The 17,091-nt window shown below is 38.5% G+C and overlaps 1 protein-coding gene across 8 annotated transcripts in view; it reads right to left on the bottom strand.

Moving 5' to 3' along the window:
* The window catches only part of NUP98 (nucleoporin 98 and 96 precursor), a 124,505-nt gene that overhangs the window by 12,430 nt on the left and 94,984 nt on the right, over nt 1–17,091 (bottom strand). For all 8 annotated transcript variants that reach the window (XM_046014928.1, XM_046014929.1, XM_046014921.1 and 5 more), the window contains 5 exons: nt 15,680–15,946; nt 10,273–10,430; nt 9,207–9,350; nt 7,256–7,398; nt 1,694–1,915 (listed from right to left, as the gene is read on the bottom strand). In XM_046014928.1, coding sequence (XP_045870884.1) covers nt 1,694–1,915; nt 7,256–7,398; nt 9,207–9,350; nt 10,273–10,430; nt 15,680–15,946 — 934 coding nt within the window. The remainder of the gene's footprint in view (nt 1–1,693; nt 1,916–7,255; nt 7,399–9,206; nt 9,351–10,272; nt 10,431–15,679; nt 15,947–17,091) is intronic.

The following is a 17,091-nucleotide window of genomic DNA, read 5'->3' as shown; positions in this document are numbered from 1 at the left end:
GAGAAAGAGAAAGCTGGGAGAGGGGTGGGGTGGGGGGAGGGAGAGGGAGAGAATCTCAAGCAGACTGTGCTGAGCACAGAGCCCCACATGGGCCTTGATCTTACAATCCTACGATCATGACCTGAGCTGAAACCAAGAGTCAGATGCTTAACCTACCGAGACACTCATGAACCCCTTAAAAAATTTTTTTTTATTAATTAATCTCAATGACCAATGTGGGGCTCAAACTCAAAACCCCAAAATCAAGTCACACACTCCACCAACTGAGCCAGCCAGGCACTCCTCCCTCCCCTCCTTTAATCCCACAACCACCTTTGACTAGGTAGGGATTAATATTATGATTTTAAAGATAAAAAGGGAGCATCTTTGGGGTGCCTGGGTATCTCAGTCGTAATATAGCTGCCTTTGGCTCAGGTCATGATCCCAGGATCCTGGGATCGAGCCCTGCATCGGGCTCCCTGCTCAGCGGGGAGCCTGCTTCTCCCTCTCCCGCTTCCCCTGCTTGTGTTCCCTCTCTCGCTGTCAAATAAATATAATCTTAAAAATAAACAAACACAGATCTTAAAAAAAAAAAAAAGAGAGAGAGAGAGTGTGTGTATCTTTAACTAAAAATCAAAAGTGAGTAAGCTTTACTCCAAGTCAAAGTGAGTACACGATGGATCTAGAATTGAGGGAGGTCTGACTATAAAACTGAACTCCTTTCCACACTATATAACATGATAGAGAGCGCAGCATAATGATTAAGAGCACAGACTCTGAGGGTGTTGTGTTGGAAGACTCTGCCATTTACTATGTGACCTTGAGCAAAATAACCTACTTAAGCCTCTCTGTGCCTTAGGTTGCACATCTATTAAACAGATATTTTAAGAGTGCTTATACATTCATTATGAGCATTAATTGAGTTGATTACTTACAACTGAGTTGTAAAGCATTTACAACAGAGTATAATATATGTAAAAGTATTATATGACAAAGTACTATATAAATGCTTTTGTTATTAGTGTAATACCATGCTACTACCATTAACAAAAAAGAAAAAATCTCCAACTTTATCTCATTCACACCATGGGGAAAAGCCTCTTTTAAGATAAAGAACAAAAACATTAGACATCTAACCAAGAATATACTGGTAAATACAATACTATCAAACTTGAGGGGCAGATGTGGGTAGATGGCAAGGGAAGGCTAGAGAGGGAGAAAGTCAGCAGACAGAAAAAGCAGGGGTCCTCCCTGCCAACTCATTACATCATTCCACAGATCTGCTGAGGCAGCTCAGCAAACACTGCTTCTGCATAATTCCTAAACACACCACATTCAAGCGAATCTGTGTCTAAGTTAATGGGGTAGCTCCATGTGGACATATCCTTCCTTTTCCTGTTCATTTTTTCCTGTTCCTGGCTAGGGTTTTCCCTGATCACCATAGTGCACGGAGATCTCCTCTCACTTCTCAGACAACTGAGAGGTCTTATGATAGACAGCATAATTTGGCACTTAACTCAAGACAGTCTCATTTCCAACTTGTTCATGTGAATATAGAGATAGCTGTGGGCTGAACTGTCTTAAAGTTTATTACAGGGCTGGATCCCAAAAACATTCTAGATGCTTACTTACTTAATTAAACCCTAGGAGGCCGATACCATTGGCAATGCCTTGTAGCACTAAATGTATAGTGGGTTCAGAGCTTCTTACTCACCTTGAGTTCTCAATGTGCAGGAGGACAAAGATGGCCCACTCCCAGAGCCCCTCACTTTCCAGCTGGCCAGCATAACTCGTCTGTAGCACACCCTCACACTGTTCTGAGAGATGAGTATAGTTAAGAGCCCGCAGCACCTCCCACAAGTGCCAGCTTAGGCGATAGTCCAAAGGATCGGCTGTTACGCTTCGGGGCTCCAGCAGCTGGTTGAGATCATAATGTCTACAAAGGAAAATGTGCTGAGTTATCATATCAAGGGAGCAGACCATCTGTTCTGGATAGGTCAACTGTTCTGGCTATGGTTTAGAAGATAACAAAGGCAGCACCTGAGAACAGAAGCATTACAGACCACATGGTCTCCCTCTGAGACTGTGCTCTATCAGTCTACTTCTAGGTTCAGCCAGATGACAGAGCCTTCTAAAAATGAAGGCACCTCCTCTTCTGTGGTTGTGTGATCTGACAGGTATGCTGGTCAATTTGTCTGGCTTAGATACTTACCATCCTGGTACATGGAGTCTTCACAACTCTTAGTCTTCATTCCTTCATTTAACTATTTATTTATTTAGAATTTTTTTTTTTTTTTTTTTTTTTTTTTAAATTTGAGAGGGAGCACATGAAAGTGTATCAGCAGGGGAAGGGGACCAGGGAAGGGGGAGATGGGGAGGGAGAAGTAGACCTCCTGCTGAACATGGCCTCAATCCCAGAATCCTGAGATTACGACCTGAGCTGAAGTTCAGATGGTTAACTGAATGAACCACCTAGGCACCCCGATAAACCATTTAAAACATATAATTATATTAGGATCTTCAGACTGTTCTATTATGTGAAGTTGTTGGGAGTGCTAATTATCCTGTTTATCTGAACAGCTAACTAGTCTTCATGATGGTTACTTCCTTCTACGGCTTATAATTTCTACCTCTGATTTTGTCTACATGGTCATTACACTTTATATAAGGAAATTCAGGTGCCCTGAGTTTTCAAAGAGTCCCTATACAGACTTCTCTTTCTTCTGCTGGGATCCCAAAGATTTTAACGGTCCTGGACCAGTTTGTATGTAAAATTCTTAGCATGCAATTTCCACATCATAAGATTAATATAAAGTAAGATCTCACACCTGTAAGTTTTATGGCTTAGATTACCATCCAATAACTTTACCTTTTGACCTAAGATCCCAGATACTTTATAACTTCCTAATACTTCCCCAAGTAAAGAACAGAAGTTTTCTTGACCAGTGCTGTCAAACTAAACTTTGGGGGATGATGGAAATGTTCTATAACCTGTTCTGACCAATGACAGCCAATAGCCAGCCACATGTAGCTACTAGACATGTGAAATAGTGGCTACTGTGAATGCATAACTAAATTAAAAGTTTACTTAAAATAGCCATATGTGAATAGGAGATATTATGGTGGATAGTGCAGTTCTAGACTATTTGTATGGGACAGACTGTGGATTTTTTTCAATTTTTGATTTTTTAATTAACATACAATATATTATTAGCCCCAGAGGTACAGGTCTGTGAATCGCCAGGTTTACACTTCACAGCACTCACCATAGCAGAGTGTGGATTTTATATAAGGATTTAGTCATAGCAATTCTACCTTTCATGAAAATACGGTTTACTATCTCCTCTGGCTCCAGTTTCTCTATTACTGGCACCTTGAGAGATTCCTTTCTTTTTCTTCTTTTTTCACATTAAATTGAGCTGACATACAGTAAACATATTTGGAGTGGACAATTTTCGTTAAGTTTTAATATATGTACACACCTGTGAAATTACCACTAAGGTCAAGACAGCAAACACACAAACCTCCAAAAGCTTCCTTATGTCCCTCTATAATCCCTCTCTTCCTGCCCCTCTTTACAACCACCCTTCCCAGGCAAACAATGATCTGCTTTCTGTGATTAATCAGTTTGTATTTTCCAGAATTTTAGGTAGATTGGAATCATACAGTATAGTTTCTGGGTACTTTTTTTTTTTTTTTTTTAATCTCAGCCCTTTCAAAACCAGGTAAAATTATCTTGTGATTCACTATGTTATCATGTGTATCAACAGTCCATTCCCTTTTATTACTGAGTAGTATTCCATTACATAGATATACCACAATTTGTTTATCCATTCACCTTTTGATAAAAATTTGGCTTGTTTCCAATTTTGGGCCATTACAAACAGAGGTGTTACAAACATCTGCATACAGATACATGTCTTCATTCTTTTGGTAAACACCTAGGAGTGGCATGACTAGATCATATGCATGCAGTATGTCTAACTTTCTTTACTTTCTATTCTGTCAAACTGTTTACCAAAGTGCCAATACCATTTTATATTTTTCACCAGCAGTGTATGAGAATTCAAGTTGCTCCACATCTATGACACCACTTGGTACAAGACATTTTTCTTTTTTTTAAAAGTAGGTTCCACGCTGGGAAGAGCTTGCACTCATGACCCTCAGATAAGACCTGAGTTGAGATCAATAGTTGGAGGCTTAGCTGACTGAGTCACCCAAGGGGCCCTTGGTCTTTTTAATTTCTAGCCCTTCTAATAGGTGGACAGTGGTATCTCATGATGGTTTCAATTTGCATTTCCCTGTTGTCTATTGATGCTGGACACTTTTTAATGTTTTTTTTTTTTTTTTTTTTAAGATTTTATTTATTTGGGGGAGAGAGAGAGAATGAGAGAGAGAGAGCACAAGAGAGGCGAGGTCAGCGGGAGAAGCAGACTCCCTGCCGAGTAGGGAGCCTGATGTGGGACTCGATCCCAGGACTCCAGGATCACGACATGAGCTGAAGGCAGTCGCTTAACCAACTGAGCCACCCAGGCACCTGATGCTGGACACTTTTTCATGTGCTTGACATCTAGGTCTTCTTTGGTAAAGCAAATGTTTAAATATTTTGCCCATTTGGGTTGTTTTATTATTATTGAGTTTTAAGAGTTCTTTAAATGTTCTGGGCACACGTGGGTGGCTCAGTCAGTTAAGCAACCAACTCCTGATTTCAGCTTAGGTCATGATCTCAGGGGTGAGAGATCAAGCCCCACGTCAGGCTCAACACTTAGCACAAAGTCTGTTTGTTCCTCTCCCACCCACCCACTTGCACGCCCTTTCTCTTAAATAAAAAAAAAATTTTTTTTAAAGGAGTTCTTTGTATGTTCTGGATACAAGATCTTTATCAGATGTATGAATTGTAATTATCTTCCCCCAGTCTGTGACTTGTCTTTTAATTCTCCTAACAGTTTTTCAATTACTAACAATTTTTACATTTTTTGAAGTCCAGTTCACCAATTTTTTTCTTGTATAGATTATTTATTTGGTGTCAAAACATCTCTGCCTAACTCACAGTTGCAAAGATCTTCTGGTTTGGTTTCTTCTGTTTGTTTTCTGGGTTAAGTTTGAAATTTAGTTTTCTGATTCATTTTGAACTAGACAAATAATAGAGATAATAAAACCAAAAGCTAGCGGTAGGTAGACCAATCAAGAAAAAAAAAAGGACACATATTACCAATATCAAGAAGGAGAGAGACAGTTACAGACCATACAGACATTTAAAAAGGATAATAATAATAAAAAAAGGATAATAAGGAAAATGTTATGAATAACTTTATGCCAATAAATTTGGGGTAACTTAAGGAAACAAATTCCTTAGAATGAGCAAATGATTGAAAGTGATTCAAGAATAGGGGCACCTGGGTGGCTCAGTGGGTTAAAGCCTCTGCCTTTGGCTCAGGTCACGATCCCAGGATCCTGGGATCAAGCCCTGCATTGGGCTCTCTGCTCGGCGGGGAGCCTGCTTCCTCCTCTCTCTCTCTGCCTGCCTCTCTGCCTACTTGTGATCTCTGTCTGTCAAATAAATTTTAAAAATCTTTTTTAAAAAAAAGAAAGAGATTCAAGAATAAATAGAAAAATCTCAACAGACTAGTTAAGAAATTGATTTTATAGCTTAAAAAGTCAACTGAACTTAAAATGTAAAACCATTCTTCATTTCCTTGGTAAAGAAAATGAAAAAAATAAGCCCTTACATTAGGATAACTGCAAAAACACATTTAAATAAAGGACTAATGTCCAGAATATTGTAACACAACAAGACAACTCTATTAAAAAATGGGCAAAAAAGTGTGAACACTTTTGCAAAGGAGATATAGAGACAATGGTAAATAAGCAAATGAAAAAATGCTCAACATCATTAGTCATTAGGGAAATGCAAATTAAAGCACTACTTTAGTTATTTATATTTTACCACAATATTAAACTATTATTATCTAGGGGCACCTGGATGGTTCACTCGATTGAGACTGAGGCCCATGTCCAGCTCCCTGCAGGGAATATGCTTGTCCCTTTTCCTCGGTCCCTCCACCCCACTTGTTCATGCTCTCTAATAAAGAAAATCTTTTATTTTTTTCTCCTAATAAAGAAAATCTTAAAAACAAATAAAAACTGTATCATCCTCTATCACAGTTACATACTTAATACTTAAAAATATTTAAGGAACTGAAATGAGATAGGAGTGATTAGTTATGACTGGAAAAATTCCTTGTTTCTGATATGTCCAATAGTTCCAATAAGATAGTTTAAATTTACTGATTATAATAATAGCATGTGTTCATACACTGCTGTAGGATAAATAAACCACTGTTTATTTAGGATATTTAGGATAAATAAACCACAACACTACCACACACACACAATGAGATGCTATTATATGCCTACTAAAATGGCAAAATTTAAAAAGCTGACAATACCAAATTTTGAAGAGGATATGATCACCTAGAGTCTAGGTGGGAATGTAAAATGATATAAACACTTTTGGATATATTTATACCCAAAATATTCATGGCATTTTATTTATCGGAGCCAAAAATCAAGAAAAACTATCCATCAATAAATGAATAAATTATTCAATTAAGAAAAACTTTCTAATACACATATTAACACGGATAAGTCTCAAAACCATTATGTGAGTGAAAGAAGCCAAACACAAAATTTAACAGAATGATCCCAATTATGTAAAATTCTAGAAGAGTGAAATTAATCTATAGTAACAAAAAGTCAGTTAGTTACTTGTCTAGGGGTAGGGATTGATTGCAAAGGGGCATGAGGGAAATTTTAGGGGGTAAAGTAATGCTATGTTAAGTATGAGTTACATTGTATTAAAATGCACACTTCAGTATTTGTAAATTGTTTTCTTAAATACTTTTTAGATCTCTACCCCTAGGTTCCAAAGTTCTCTGCATTCAACTATTGTAAATTATAATTTGTTAATATATATAAACTTGGGGCACCTGGGTGGCTCAGTGGGTTGAGCCGCTGCCTTCGGCTCGGGTCATGATCTCGGGGTCCTGGGATCGAGTCCCGTATTGGGCTCTCTGCTCAGCAGGGAGCCTGCTTCCCTCTCTCTCTGCCTGCCTCTCTATCTACTTGTGATCTCTCTCTGTCGAATAAATAAATAAAATTAAAAAAAATATATATATATAAACTTATGGCAAACTGGTTTCACATTTAAGGGAAAAAACTCAGGAAAGGGCTCCCTAGGGCTAATTAAGCCCTACCATGCATGGCTCTGACTTACCTGTCACTGTAGAGTTTTAGAAGGTGAAAGCAGACATCTTGAAGTGGTCTCTGTGAGTTATCTTCCTCCTTTACCACACAGCCCGAGCCCTCCAGGTATGCAGGAAGTGGGGAGCAGGCATACCTGTCAGCCTCAGAGGAATTCTGAAAGGAAGAATATGATAAAACAGTCACCAGCTACAAGTGTGTTTCAATAGATGTGATCATGTATCAATAACTTAGACATATATATTAAGAATGATGACATCCTATGGGGCGCCTGGGTGCTTCAGTGGGTTAAATCCTCTGCCTTCGGCTCACGTCATGATCCCAGGGTCCTGGGATCGAGCCCTTCATCCGGCTCTCTGCTCAGCAGGGAGCCTGCTTCCTCCTCTCTCTCTGCCTGCCTCTCTGCCTACTTGAGATCTCTGTCAAATAAATAAATAAAATCTTTAAAAAAAAAAAAAAAGGAATGATGACATCCTAATGGAATGTGTCAAGATCTTAAACTTATTTTGCAGTGACATGGCCAACCTGTCTTCAAGGGACTATCAAAGGCTTTGGATAGCTGTCATTAATCCTCATACTTTCCTGTCATAATTCTTTTTTTTGGGGGGGGGGTCACAGTTCTTATTATACTGTTTCTTTGGTGTTCTTTCTCCTGACAAATGGTATCAAAGATAACAACTATAGACAGTAGGAAAAGAACTAAAGAAATGATGGCTTTTATTTGTGGGGGGGGACAGAGATCACAAATAGGCAGAGAGCCCAATGTGGGGCTCGATCCCAGGACCCTGGGATCATGACCTGAGCCGAAAGCAGAGGCTTTAACCCACTGAGCCACCCAGATGCCCTGAAATGATGGCTTTAAAAACCTTAATAGTGGCTCTTGGGTGGCTCAGTTGATTAAGCACCAGACTCTTGGTTTTGGCTCAGGTTATGGTCTCAGGATTGTGGAACTGAGGTGTGGAATCTGCTTAGGATTCTCTCTCTCTCCCTCTGACCGTCCCCCTACTTCTTATACTCTCAGGAAAAAAATAAATTAAAAACCCTACATTAATAATACTTTAAAAAAAAAGGTCTTATTTGGGGCACCTGGGTGGCTCAGTTGGCTAAGTGTCTGCCTTTGGCTCAGGTCATGATCCCAGGGTACTGGGATCGAGCCCCACATCGGACTCCCTGCTCAGCGGGGAGCCTGCTTCTCCCTATCCCTCTGCCTGCTGCTCTACCTGCTTGTGCTCTCTCTCTGTCAAATAAATAAATAAAATCTTAAAAAAAAAAAAGTAAAAAAGATTTTATTTATTTATTAGAGAGGGAGAGAGGGAAAGAGGAAAAGAGAGGGACAGCGTGAGTGTGAGGCAGGGGGAACAGAGGGACAGGGAGAGAGAATCTCAAGCAGACTTCTTGTTGAGTGCAGAGTCTGATCCGAGGCTGGAACTCACCACCCTGAGACCATGACCTGAGCTGTAACCAAGAGTCAGATGCTCAACCAACTAAGCCACGCAGGCACCCCCTCACATTAATAATTCTTTAACCTCAACACAGTTAAGGCATATGATATATGATATTTAAAGGCAGATTTTTCAGGCCTGCTAATTTGGGGCTATACCAAACTTGAGGTTGGGCTGTATCTCAAGGAATTCCCAAGGGAATAAGACAGCATTAGGAAAAAAGAAAAACCCTCTCATTTGGGGGCAGGAAAACTGCTTTAAGAAAGTCAAGTATGGAAACATCATATTAAATAAAATAAAAGGAGACACTTGGAGAAGTTTAAGCATAGCCCTGCCCAGAGGCAGGAGAAAAGTTTCCCATCAGATTTCCTGGGTCCATTTCAATTTCATGGTACTTTCAAAGAAAGCAGTTAGGAAAAAGTATTATGAAGTGTGACTTGTTGTTTTTTTCTCTGCAATACTTTTCTGGCAAAAACAGAACTTCCCCCATGACTCTTGGTTGGCTCTACTGAACGTAAATACCTGAAATGCTTCTTCATACATGCTGAGTGCCCTGGAAATGGAGGCTGTTGGTGGAAGCAAATACCAAAGATGCACAGCCAGGGCACGTTTCCAATCCAAACATGAGCACACATTGATTTGCCTGTGCTCTGTGAGCTGCCAAACCTGCAGGAGACAAAATCATCACCACAGCTATGTGTCATACATTATCTTGTTACCACCCAGATCTGCAAGTTACTCACTTAGTCAAGTAACATTTTATTTCTCTTTTTAAAGTAGTCTCTTCCCAACATGGGGCTCAAACTCCCGACCTTCAAGGTCAAGAGCTGCATGTGCTACCAACTGAGCCAGCCAGGTGCCCCTATTTAAATAACATTTTAAATGAACTAGACTGGCAGTGTTAATGATCCAAATATAAAATACATAGTTTTCTTGGTGGCAGGTGAGAGGGCAGATTTAGACTATCGCTGCTTTGAGAAGAGATAGGAACCACAGAAAGTGAAGAGGAGGTCTTCTTACTGCCTGCAGTTGCCATCTTATAAAACTTTAAGTTGTGCATAAATTCTGACCAGCTACTTCACTGCTGGAAAGTGACAGTAATATGTCAATCAGGCAGGCAGCAGTGGCTAAAAATAATTATACTTTATCACCCATAGAATGAACAGAAGTGGCTATTAAAAAGAGTGATGCCCCATAACATGAAAAAACATCCATATAGTTAACTTACAGAACTGCTGTGTATAACTGATTTTATTGGAATATACACATGTGTAAATATGCACACATATATGTTGATACGGACTTACAATATGTCTGGAAAGAGATAAATTATTTACATTATTTACCACTAGGATAACGGATACAGTGAACTTTAATGTTTTAATTTCTATATGACCAGTTTTCTTTTACAAGGTACGTGATATACCCTTGTAATTTGAAAATATTTACACTGAAATTTAAAAACAAGTTGCTTAGTTATATGTCACGGTATATAATTTACAAAGCTAGCTCTGTCCCTTAACCTCAAGCCATCTTGCATTTATGAGAAAACGTATGAGAAAAAGTTAATGAGAAAAGAGGAAAGTACCGGTTTTCCAGCCAACAAGGCAAAGATGCGCAGTCTCTCATCTTGGATGAAACAGTTAGCCTGGAGCTGTTGCCAATCCACCAGCTGCATAGTAAGCAGCTCCCGGACTGACTGGCTACCCACCAGCTGGGATAAAAGAAGGGCAAGACGATGATCACCTACAAGAGAAACAGTTCTCTGGTGATCACGAAGATTAACAGACTTGCAGAAACACCTGGGGGCATTATCTTATTTCTTCTAGCCCTCAGGAGGGAGACCTTTACACTGTGACTGCTTTCTGCAGTAGTCCCAAAACACTGACCAAGAACTTACCATTCTTCTGCTTGGGTAGAAAAAATTCAAAGTAGTTTAACCTAAATTACAGAAGACTATATAGTGTACAGAGTTCAATGCTAGATCTATTACTTCTGCAACCCTAGATAAAGTACTTCATCTGTAAAATGGAGCAAAGAATTATCTGATTCAAAGGTGGGTAGTGAAAACTGAGATCACATAATTGAAAACATGCCCAACGAGAATGGCACTGAGAAATGGCAAAATGAAACCCCAAATTGTATGTGTGAGAATCCCTGACTCTCTCACTCTCACAGGTCTAGTCATCCCTATTACTAAACATTTTTAAGTACAAAGAGCTGAGGCAATAAAAAGATTTTCATTAACTAGAATGTGAGGGAATAGAAATTCCAGTTGATGAAAACTTCCAGCTAAGCTGTAAGTTAAGAGAAAAATGCTTTGTTCCAGCCCTTACTACAAACCTCCTATAAATCAATAGTCCTTCTCCTCTTGTTTTTGTGTATGGGTCAGTGCTTAAATGTCTATATAAAATACCATCCTGCCAAAACTGAGGCTCTCATCTCAAAAGTTTGCTTCATAAATTAGAGAAACCTAAAGGAAAAAAATCATGCACCAGGAACACATCTGGAAATGTGCAGGACACATGGTTTCTCTGTATGTAGGTAATCAAAGCATGATTGGATTATGATTCATTCAGTAAGTGTTGTAGCCCAATTGACCATGAGCTGCTAGTTTTCTAGGTGAGTGATACCAAAAGGAAAAAAGAAAAGATTATTTCAGTGTATCTAGAGAACCCAAAAGAGAGGATTTACTGGCCAAGAGGTATAACTATCCTCGTCACTAGAGATGGTCAAGTTCAGAGCTTGATACAATATATTAAGATCCTCTTTGCTTTGATTACAGTCAAGAAACCAATTGGCTGTTGCCAATCCCTGACTTTTCATGAAGGCTGTTCTCATTGATGAGGATTCTAGATTACTTCCTCAAGTTAATTTTAGTGTATGGTACAAGGTAAGAATACAAATTAATCTTCTGCATATGAATATTCAACTATCTCAGCATTATCTGTTGAAAAGACTATCCTTTCCATGTTTAAATTATCTTGGCATCTTTGTCAAAAATCAACTGACTATAAGTGGAAGGATTTTATATTTAAAGTCTCATTTCTATTCTGTTCTATTTTTCTACATTCATCCTTATGCCAGTACCACATTGTCTTGACTGCTGCAGCTTTCCAGAAGTTCTGAAAATAGACAAGTGTTGAGTTTCTTGATTTTGTTCTTCTTTTCCAAAACTGGTTAGGTTTCATACATTTCCAAATAAGAATCAACTTATTAATTTCTGCAAAAATGTCTGTTGTGGGCATTCAGATAGAAAATGCACTGAATGTATAAATCAGTTAACAACACTGAGGTTCCCAATCTATTACTGGTTCTCAATCTGAGTGGTTTTGTTCCCCAAGGGACATTTGGCAATGTCCAGAGGGTTTTTTTTGGTTGTCACAACTGAGGGTAAAGGACTCTTATGGGCAGAGGAAAGGGATGATATGCTACTAAGTATCTTGCAATGCCCAGGACAGCCTCCACAACAAAAAATTACCAGCCAAGAATGATAATAGTGCCGAAGCTGAGATACATTCCATGAACATGAAATGTGTTTCTTCATTTATGTAGATCTTCATTTCATTACTGTTTCATAGTTACAGTACAAGTCTCATTTTTGTTACATTTATTCCTTAATTTTATTCTTTCTAATGTTATTGTGAATGCCACTGTTTTTCCAATTTCATTTTTGGATTGCTTGTTGCTAATACATAGAAACACAACTGAATTTTGTACACTAATCTTGAATCCTGAGATCTTGCTGAACTAGTTTATTTAGTCCCACTGCCTTTTCTGTTGATTCCTCAGGACTGAACTACTGACATATAGAATCATGCCATCTTTGAATAAAGACAGTTTTACCTCTTCCTTCTTAATCTGTATGGCTTTTGCTACTTTTCCTTTCTTGATTACACCAGCTACAACATCCACTACAATGCTGTATGGAAATGGTGTTCCCAGAGAGAAAAACAAAACAAGATGAAACCAGAGAGGGAGAAAACCATAAGAGACTCTTAATCTCAGGAACAAACTGAGGGTTGCTGGAGTGGAGAAGGGTGGGAGGGATGGGGTGGCTGCGTGATAGACACTGGGGAGGGTATGTGCTATGGTGAGCACTGTGAATTGTGTAAGACTGATGAATCACAGACCTGTACCCCTGAAACAAATCATACATTCTATGTCAAAGAAACGAAAAACAAAACATTCCCCCCACCCTGATTTAAAAAAGAAAGAAAGAAAGAAAGAAAGAAAAAAAGAAAGAAATGGTGTTCCCAATCTTAGGGTGAAATCTTCAGTCTTTCAATAAGATGGTAGCTGTAGGTTTCTGTGCATTTGCTTTGACATCAGATTAATATGTCACCATAGAACAAGATGGGAACTGCTCCCTCTATTTTCTGAAAGAGTTGTAGAGGATTGGTATTACTTCTTTAAAACAGTGCTGATGGGGCGCCTGCGTGGCTTAGTGGGTTAAAGCCTCTGCCTTCAGCCCAGGTCATGATCCCAGCGTCCTGGAATCAAGCCCCCCATTGGGCTCTCTGCTCAGCGGAGAGCTTGCTTCCTCCTCTCTCTCTGCCTACCTCTCTGCCTGCTTGTGATCTCTGTCTGCCATATAAATAAATAAAATCTTTTAAAAAATAAATAAATAAATAAAACAGTGCTGGTTACCAGTGAAGACATCTAGACCTTGACTTTTCTGAGTGAAGATTTTTAGTTACTAATTCAACCTCTTTACTTGTTATAGATCTATTTAGATTTTCTTTTTCTTGAGTCAATTTTGGTAATTCATATTTTCCTAGGAATTTGTCAATTTTATCAAAGTTACTGAATTTGATGACAGAATTTTTTATAGTAGTCCCTTTTCTGTAAGGTTAGTAGCGATGTTCTTCATGCCTATTTTTTGGTAATTTGTGTTTTTCCCTTTTTTTTGCCCCCCCTCCCTCCCATGCTCAGGGTAGTGAAAGTTTTGTAAGCTTTCTTACTCTTTTCAAAGAACAAATGTCCGGTGTTACTGATTACTGTTTTTTTACATTGTCATTTTCATTGATTTCTGTTCTAGTCTTTACTATTTCTTCTACCTTTTGGTTTAGTTCTTATTTTGCTACTTTAGAAGCTTAGGTTATTTAGAGTGCCGAATCCTAACCACTAGACCACCGGGGAGCGTCTAGAAGCTTAGGTTATTGACTTGAGGTCTTTCTTCCTGTTGGGTAGATATCAGGTAACACTGATAGTGTTCAAGTATTTTATTGTCTTTAAAATTTTTTTTAAGGGGCGCCTGGGTGGCTCAGTGGGTTAAAGCCTCTGCCTTCGGCTCAGGTCATGATCCTGGGGTCCTGGGATCAGGCCCCACATCGGGCTCTCTGCTCCGCATGGAGCCTGCTTCCTCCCTCACTCTCTGCCTGCCTCTCTGCCTAGTTGTGATTTCTCTCTGTCAAATAAATAAAATATAAAAAAAAAACTATTAAAAAAAATACTTCCCTTATTAAAAAAAAATTTTTTTTAAGATTTTTATTTATTTGTCAGAGAGAGAGCATAAGGAGGGAAAGCGGCAGGCAGAGCTGGCAGAGGGAGAAGCAGACACCCTCATGAGCAAGGAGCCTGCTGTGGAACTCGATTCCAGGACCCTGGGATCACGACCTGTGCTGAGGGCAGACGTTTCAATGACTGAGCCACCAATGTGTCCCAAGTATTTTACCTTCTTGATATTGTTTAGTTGTTCTATCAATTATTAGAAGTGGAGATAGTGAATCAGTGGTTTTTAGTAAGCTGAAAGGTAAGGCCTTGCCAAAAGTTTAACCTTAAAGAAAAGTAAAAAAAGTGGGGGGTGGGGGAAGGAAAAAGCAGAGTTTATGAACAAATAAATCTAAGGACTTGACTTCTGGCACTCCTTAAGATCTTCCTCTGCTACACATATATTTGATGGTGAGCATAACTTTCTGTCTTTAATGATTCATAATCTTTTTAACTTTATAAAAGGCCAATGCTGAAGATAAATTTTCACTAGAGAAAAATATATGAAGATCAGAAAAAGCTAAACATGTAGTGACAGTGGAATGCAATTGCCCATGCAGAAAAGTTCTTGATTCTAGCTTTTCCTATGATTGTTCTTTACAATCCAAACTGGCCAAGGCCTCTAAAAATAAATCCAGTTGATGGCTCTAATTACTTGGTTTCCGTTACAGGGTTTCAGTAACAAGGTTTGATCAGGGATCTTATTATACACAGATTAAACTGAACTATGCCATCTTTTATTCTTACCAAGATTTGTGTCTGGACAGTTATCAAATACTTGCTAAATGCCTCTCATTAGTGGAAGGGAAACTAAAAAAAAGCAAAAATACGTAATGGGAAATCCTTGGGAAAAAAAAAGTGGATTATCTCAACCTGGAAATTAAATTTACACACTTACTTGATTGAAATAAGTGAATTAATAGAAAATACCTGTGTTTAAAAGGTTCAGAGAATTAATTATAGTGGGAGGAAAAAAATACCTAAATGTCAAAAAAGGAATTCACTAACATGGTACATTTGTAGATAAAAGAATACAAAGAAGAATTTGACTATAATATCTATACTGGAGATCATGAAAAGAATACCATCTCTCTATATATGCAGCATAGTAGCATCTCTGAAAAGATTACATGCTATGTTGATTTGTATACACAAATTTTAATATACCTTATATATTACAAAGTAAACAGCCCAAGTACAAGCTGTACATTGAAATGTATAAAATAAATACTGAAGGATTTAGGTGAATTGGATTTATTGCTTTTTGCTTATCTCTATAGTCTAGTTTCATTATAAATGCATATGTAGAAGTAAACTTAATAATTAAGGTTCTAAAAAGAAAACTAGAGAACACAGTCCCTATTCTGGAGGAACCAGCAATCTTCCTGGAAAGTTTATACTTAATTCAGGCTAGAAGGCAAAGGCAAATCTACAATTAAGGGGCAGGAACCACTAGTGAGTAGGATGTAGACAAGGATACAGAGAAGGACCATATACCCTACCTGACTGCTGGGCCAGAGAACAAGCCTCACTGATCCTCTTGCCTGTGAGGTAGCTGAAGACAGCCTCCACAGGCCTGTCTTTTCTGGTTAAGGAGACTTCCTCCTCAATCTGAGGTGCAGCAGTATGGGATAGCCAGCGAGAGAAAGTTCTTCTTCGCTCCAGAATCTGAATGTATTCACTAGGCTCATCCAGTTGGCTGTCAGGCTCCTTCAGGTGGCCCCATAAGGCTTCACATAACGTCCATGTTAGGTTCCAGTGCTTCACAACTAACAAAGGGACAGGAAAACAATGCTATGACATGAAGTCAAAGTAACTACATAGAAGACATCACTCTAATTGCGGCATAAAAATACATAAATTAATACATATCCCAAACAACCACTCAAGCTGATTGCCCTTAATCTGTCTCCAGCTCACTCTGCTGTGTCTTACAAGTTCTAGAGGTGTGGAGTATAACTGCTTTTTCATTCCACGTTCCTCTGGTACTTATATAACAAATGTAACTCTATGCTCCTTTAAATAGGTTCTTCTAGCTGCATTATGGCTAATATAATCTTAAATGACAGAGAAAAGTCCTCCAACTTGATTACATTCTGCTTCCAAAATGCTTTAACAAACATGAAGTGCTCTAAAAACTTGTGAGGGAGTCTTCTCTCCTGTAGTAGGCACAGCCTAACATTTAGTGAGCCTAAATGACACTGCTCAAAGCACTTAAGAGGAAAGCCAACTCTAAACTACACAATGTAAATATACAGTAGTTACCATCTTCATTTTACAGATGAGGAAACTGAAGTACAAAGCATTAAGTAACTTGCTCAAAAGTTATAGGCAACATGTAGCAGAGCGAAGATTTGAACCCAAGTAATTGAGTCCAACTCTACATTCCTAAGTACTATTCATATTGCTCCTCAGGAAGGAAAGCAAAACAGAAGCACTGTTTACCACTAAGCCAAATACAAATATACATGGGAAGATGATGCACATCTTCTTCTTCTTCTTTTGTTTGAAAAGAAGATGAGACAACTGAAGCAAACACAAGGAAATGAATATACACAATTCTCAAAACGTGTGGTATGGAAGAATTTAAAATAGTCACCATTCTTCAATAATGGTGAAATATTATGAAAGGTATAACATTAAGATTTTCCTATGCTTTTAAAATAGTAAGTTCCCAATTTTAAAAAGCCCTTTACCAAAGTACTGGTTTAGAGAACCATGGTCACAAAGTAATAGAAAGATAATGGGAGAGGTTAGGAAGGGAAGTTAGGAACATTAAATTGTTGGGAAGACCAAGTGGTACTTAAGCTGGACATGTAAGAATGGGTAGGATTTAGAAAAGCAAGAAGGAATGGCTTTTTCTCCTTATGTTCTCTGGGTGGCAGAAGGAATGCAATTTCAAACATCCAATGAA

Source organism: Meles meles, chromosome 8 (assembly GCF_922984935.1).
Source record: "Meles meles chromosome 8, mMelMel3.1 paternal haplotype, whole genome shotgun sequence".
Taxonomy (NCBI): Eukaryota; Metazoa; Chordata; class Mammalia; order Carnivora; family Mustelidae; genus Meles; species Meles meles.
This window is presented reverse-complemented; position numbering and strand designations above follow the sequence as displayed.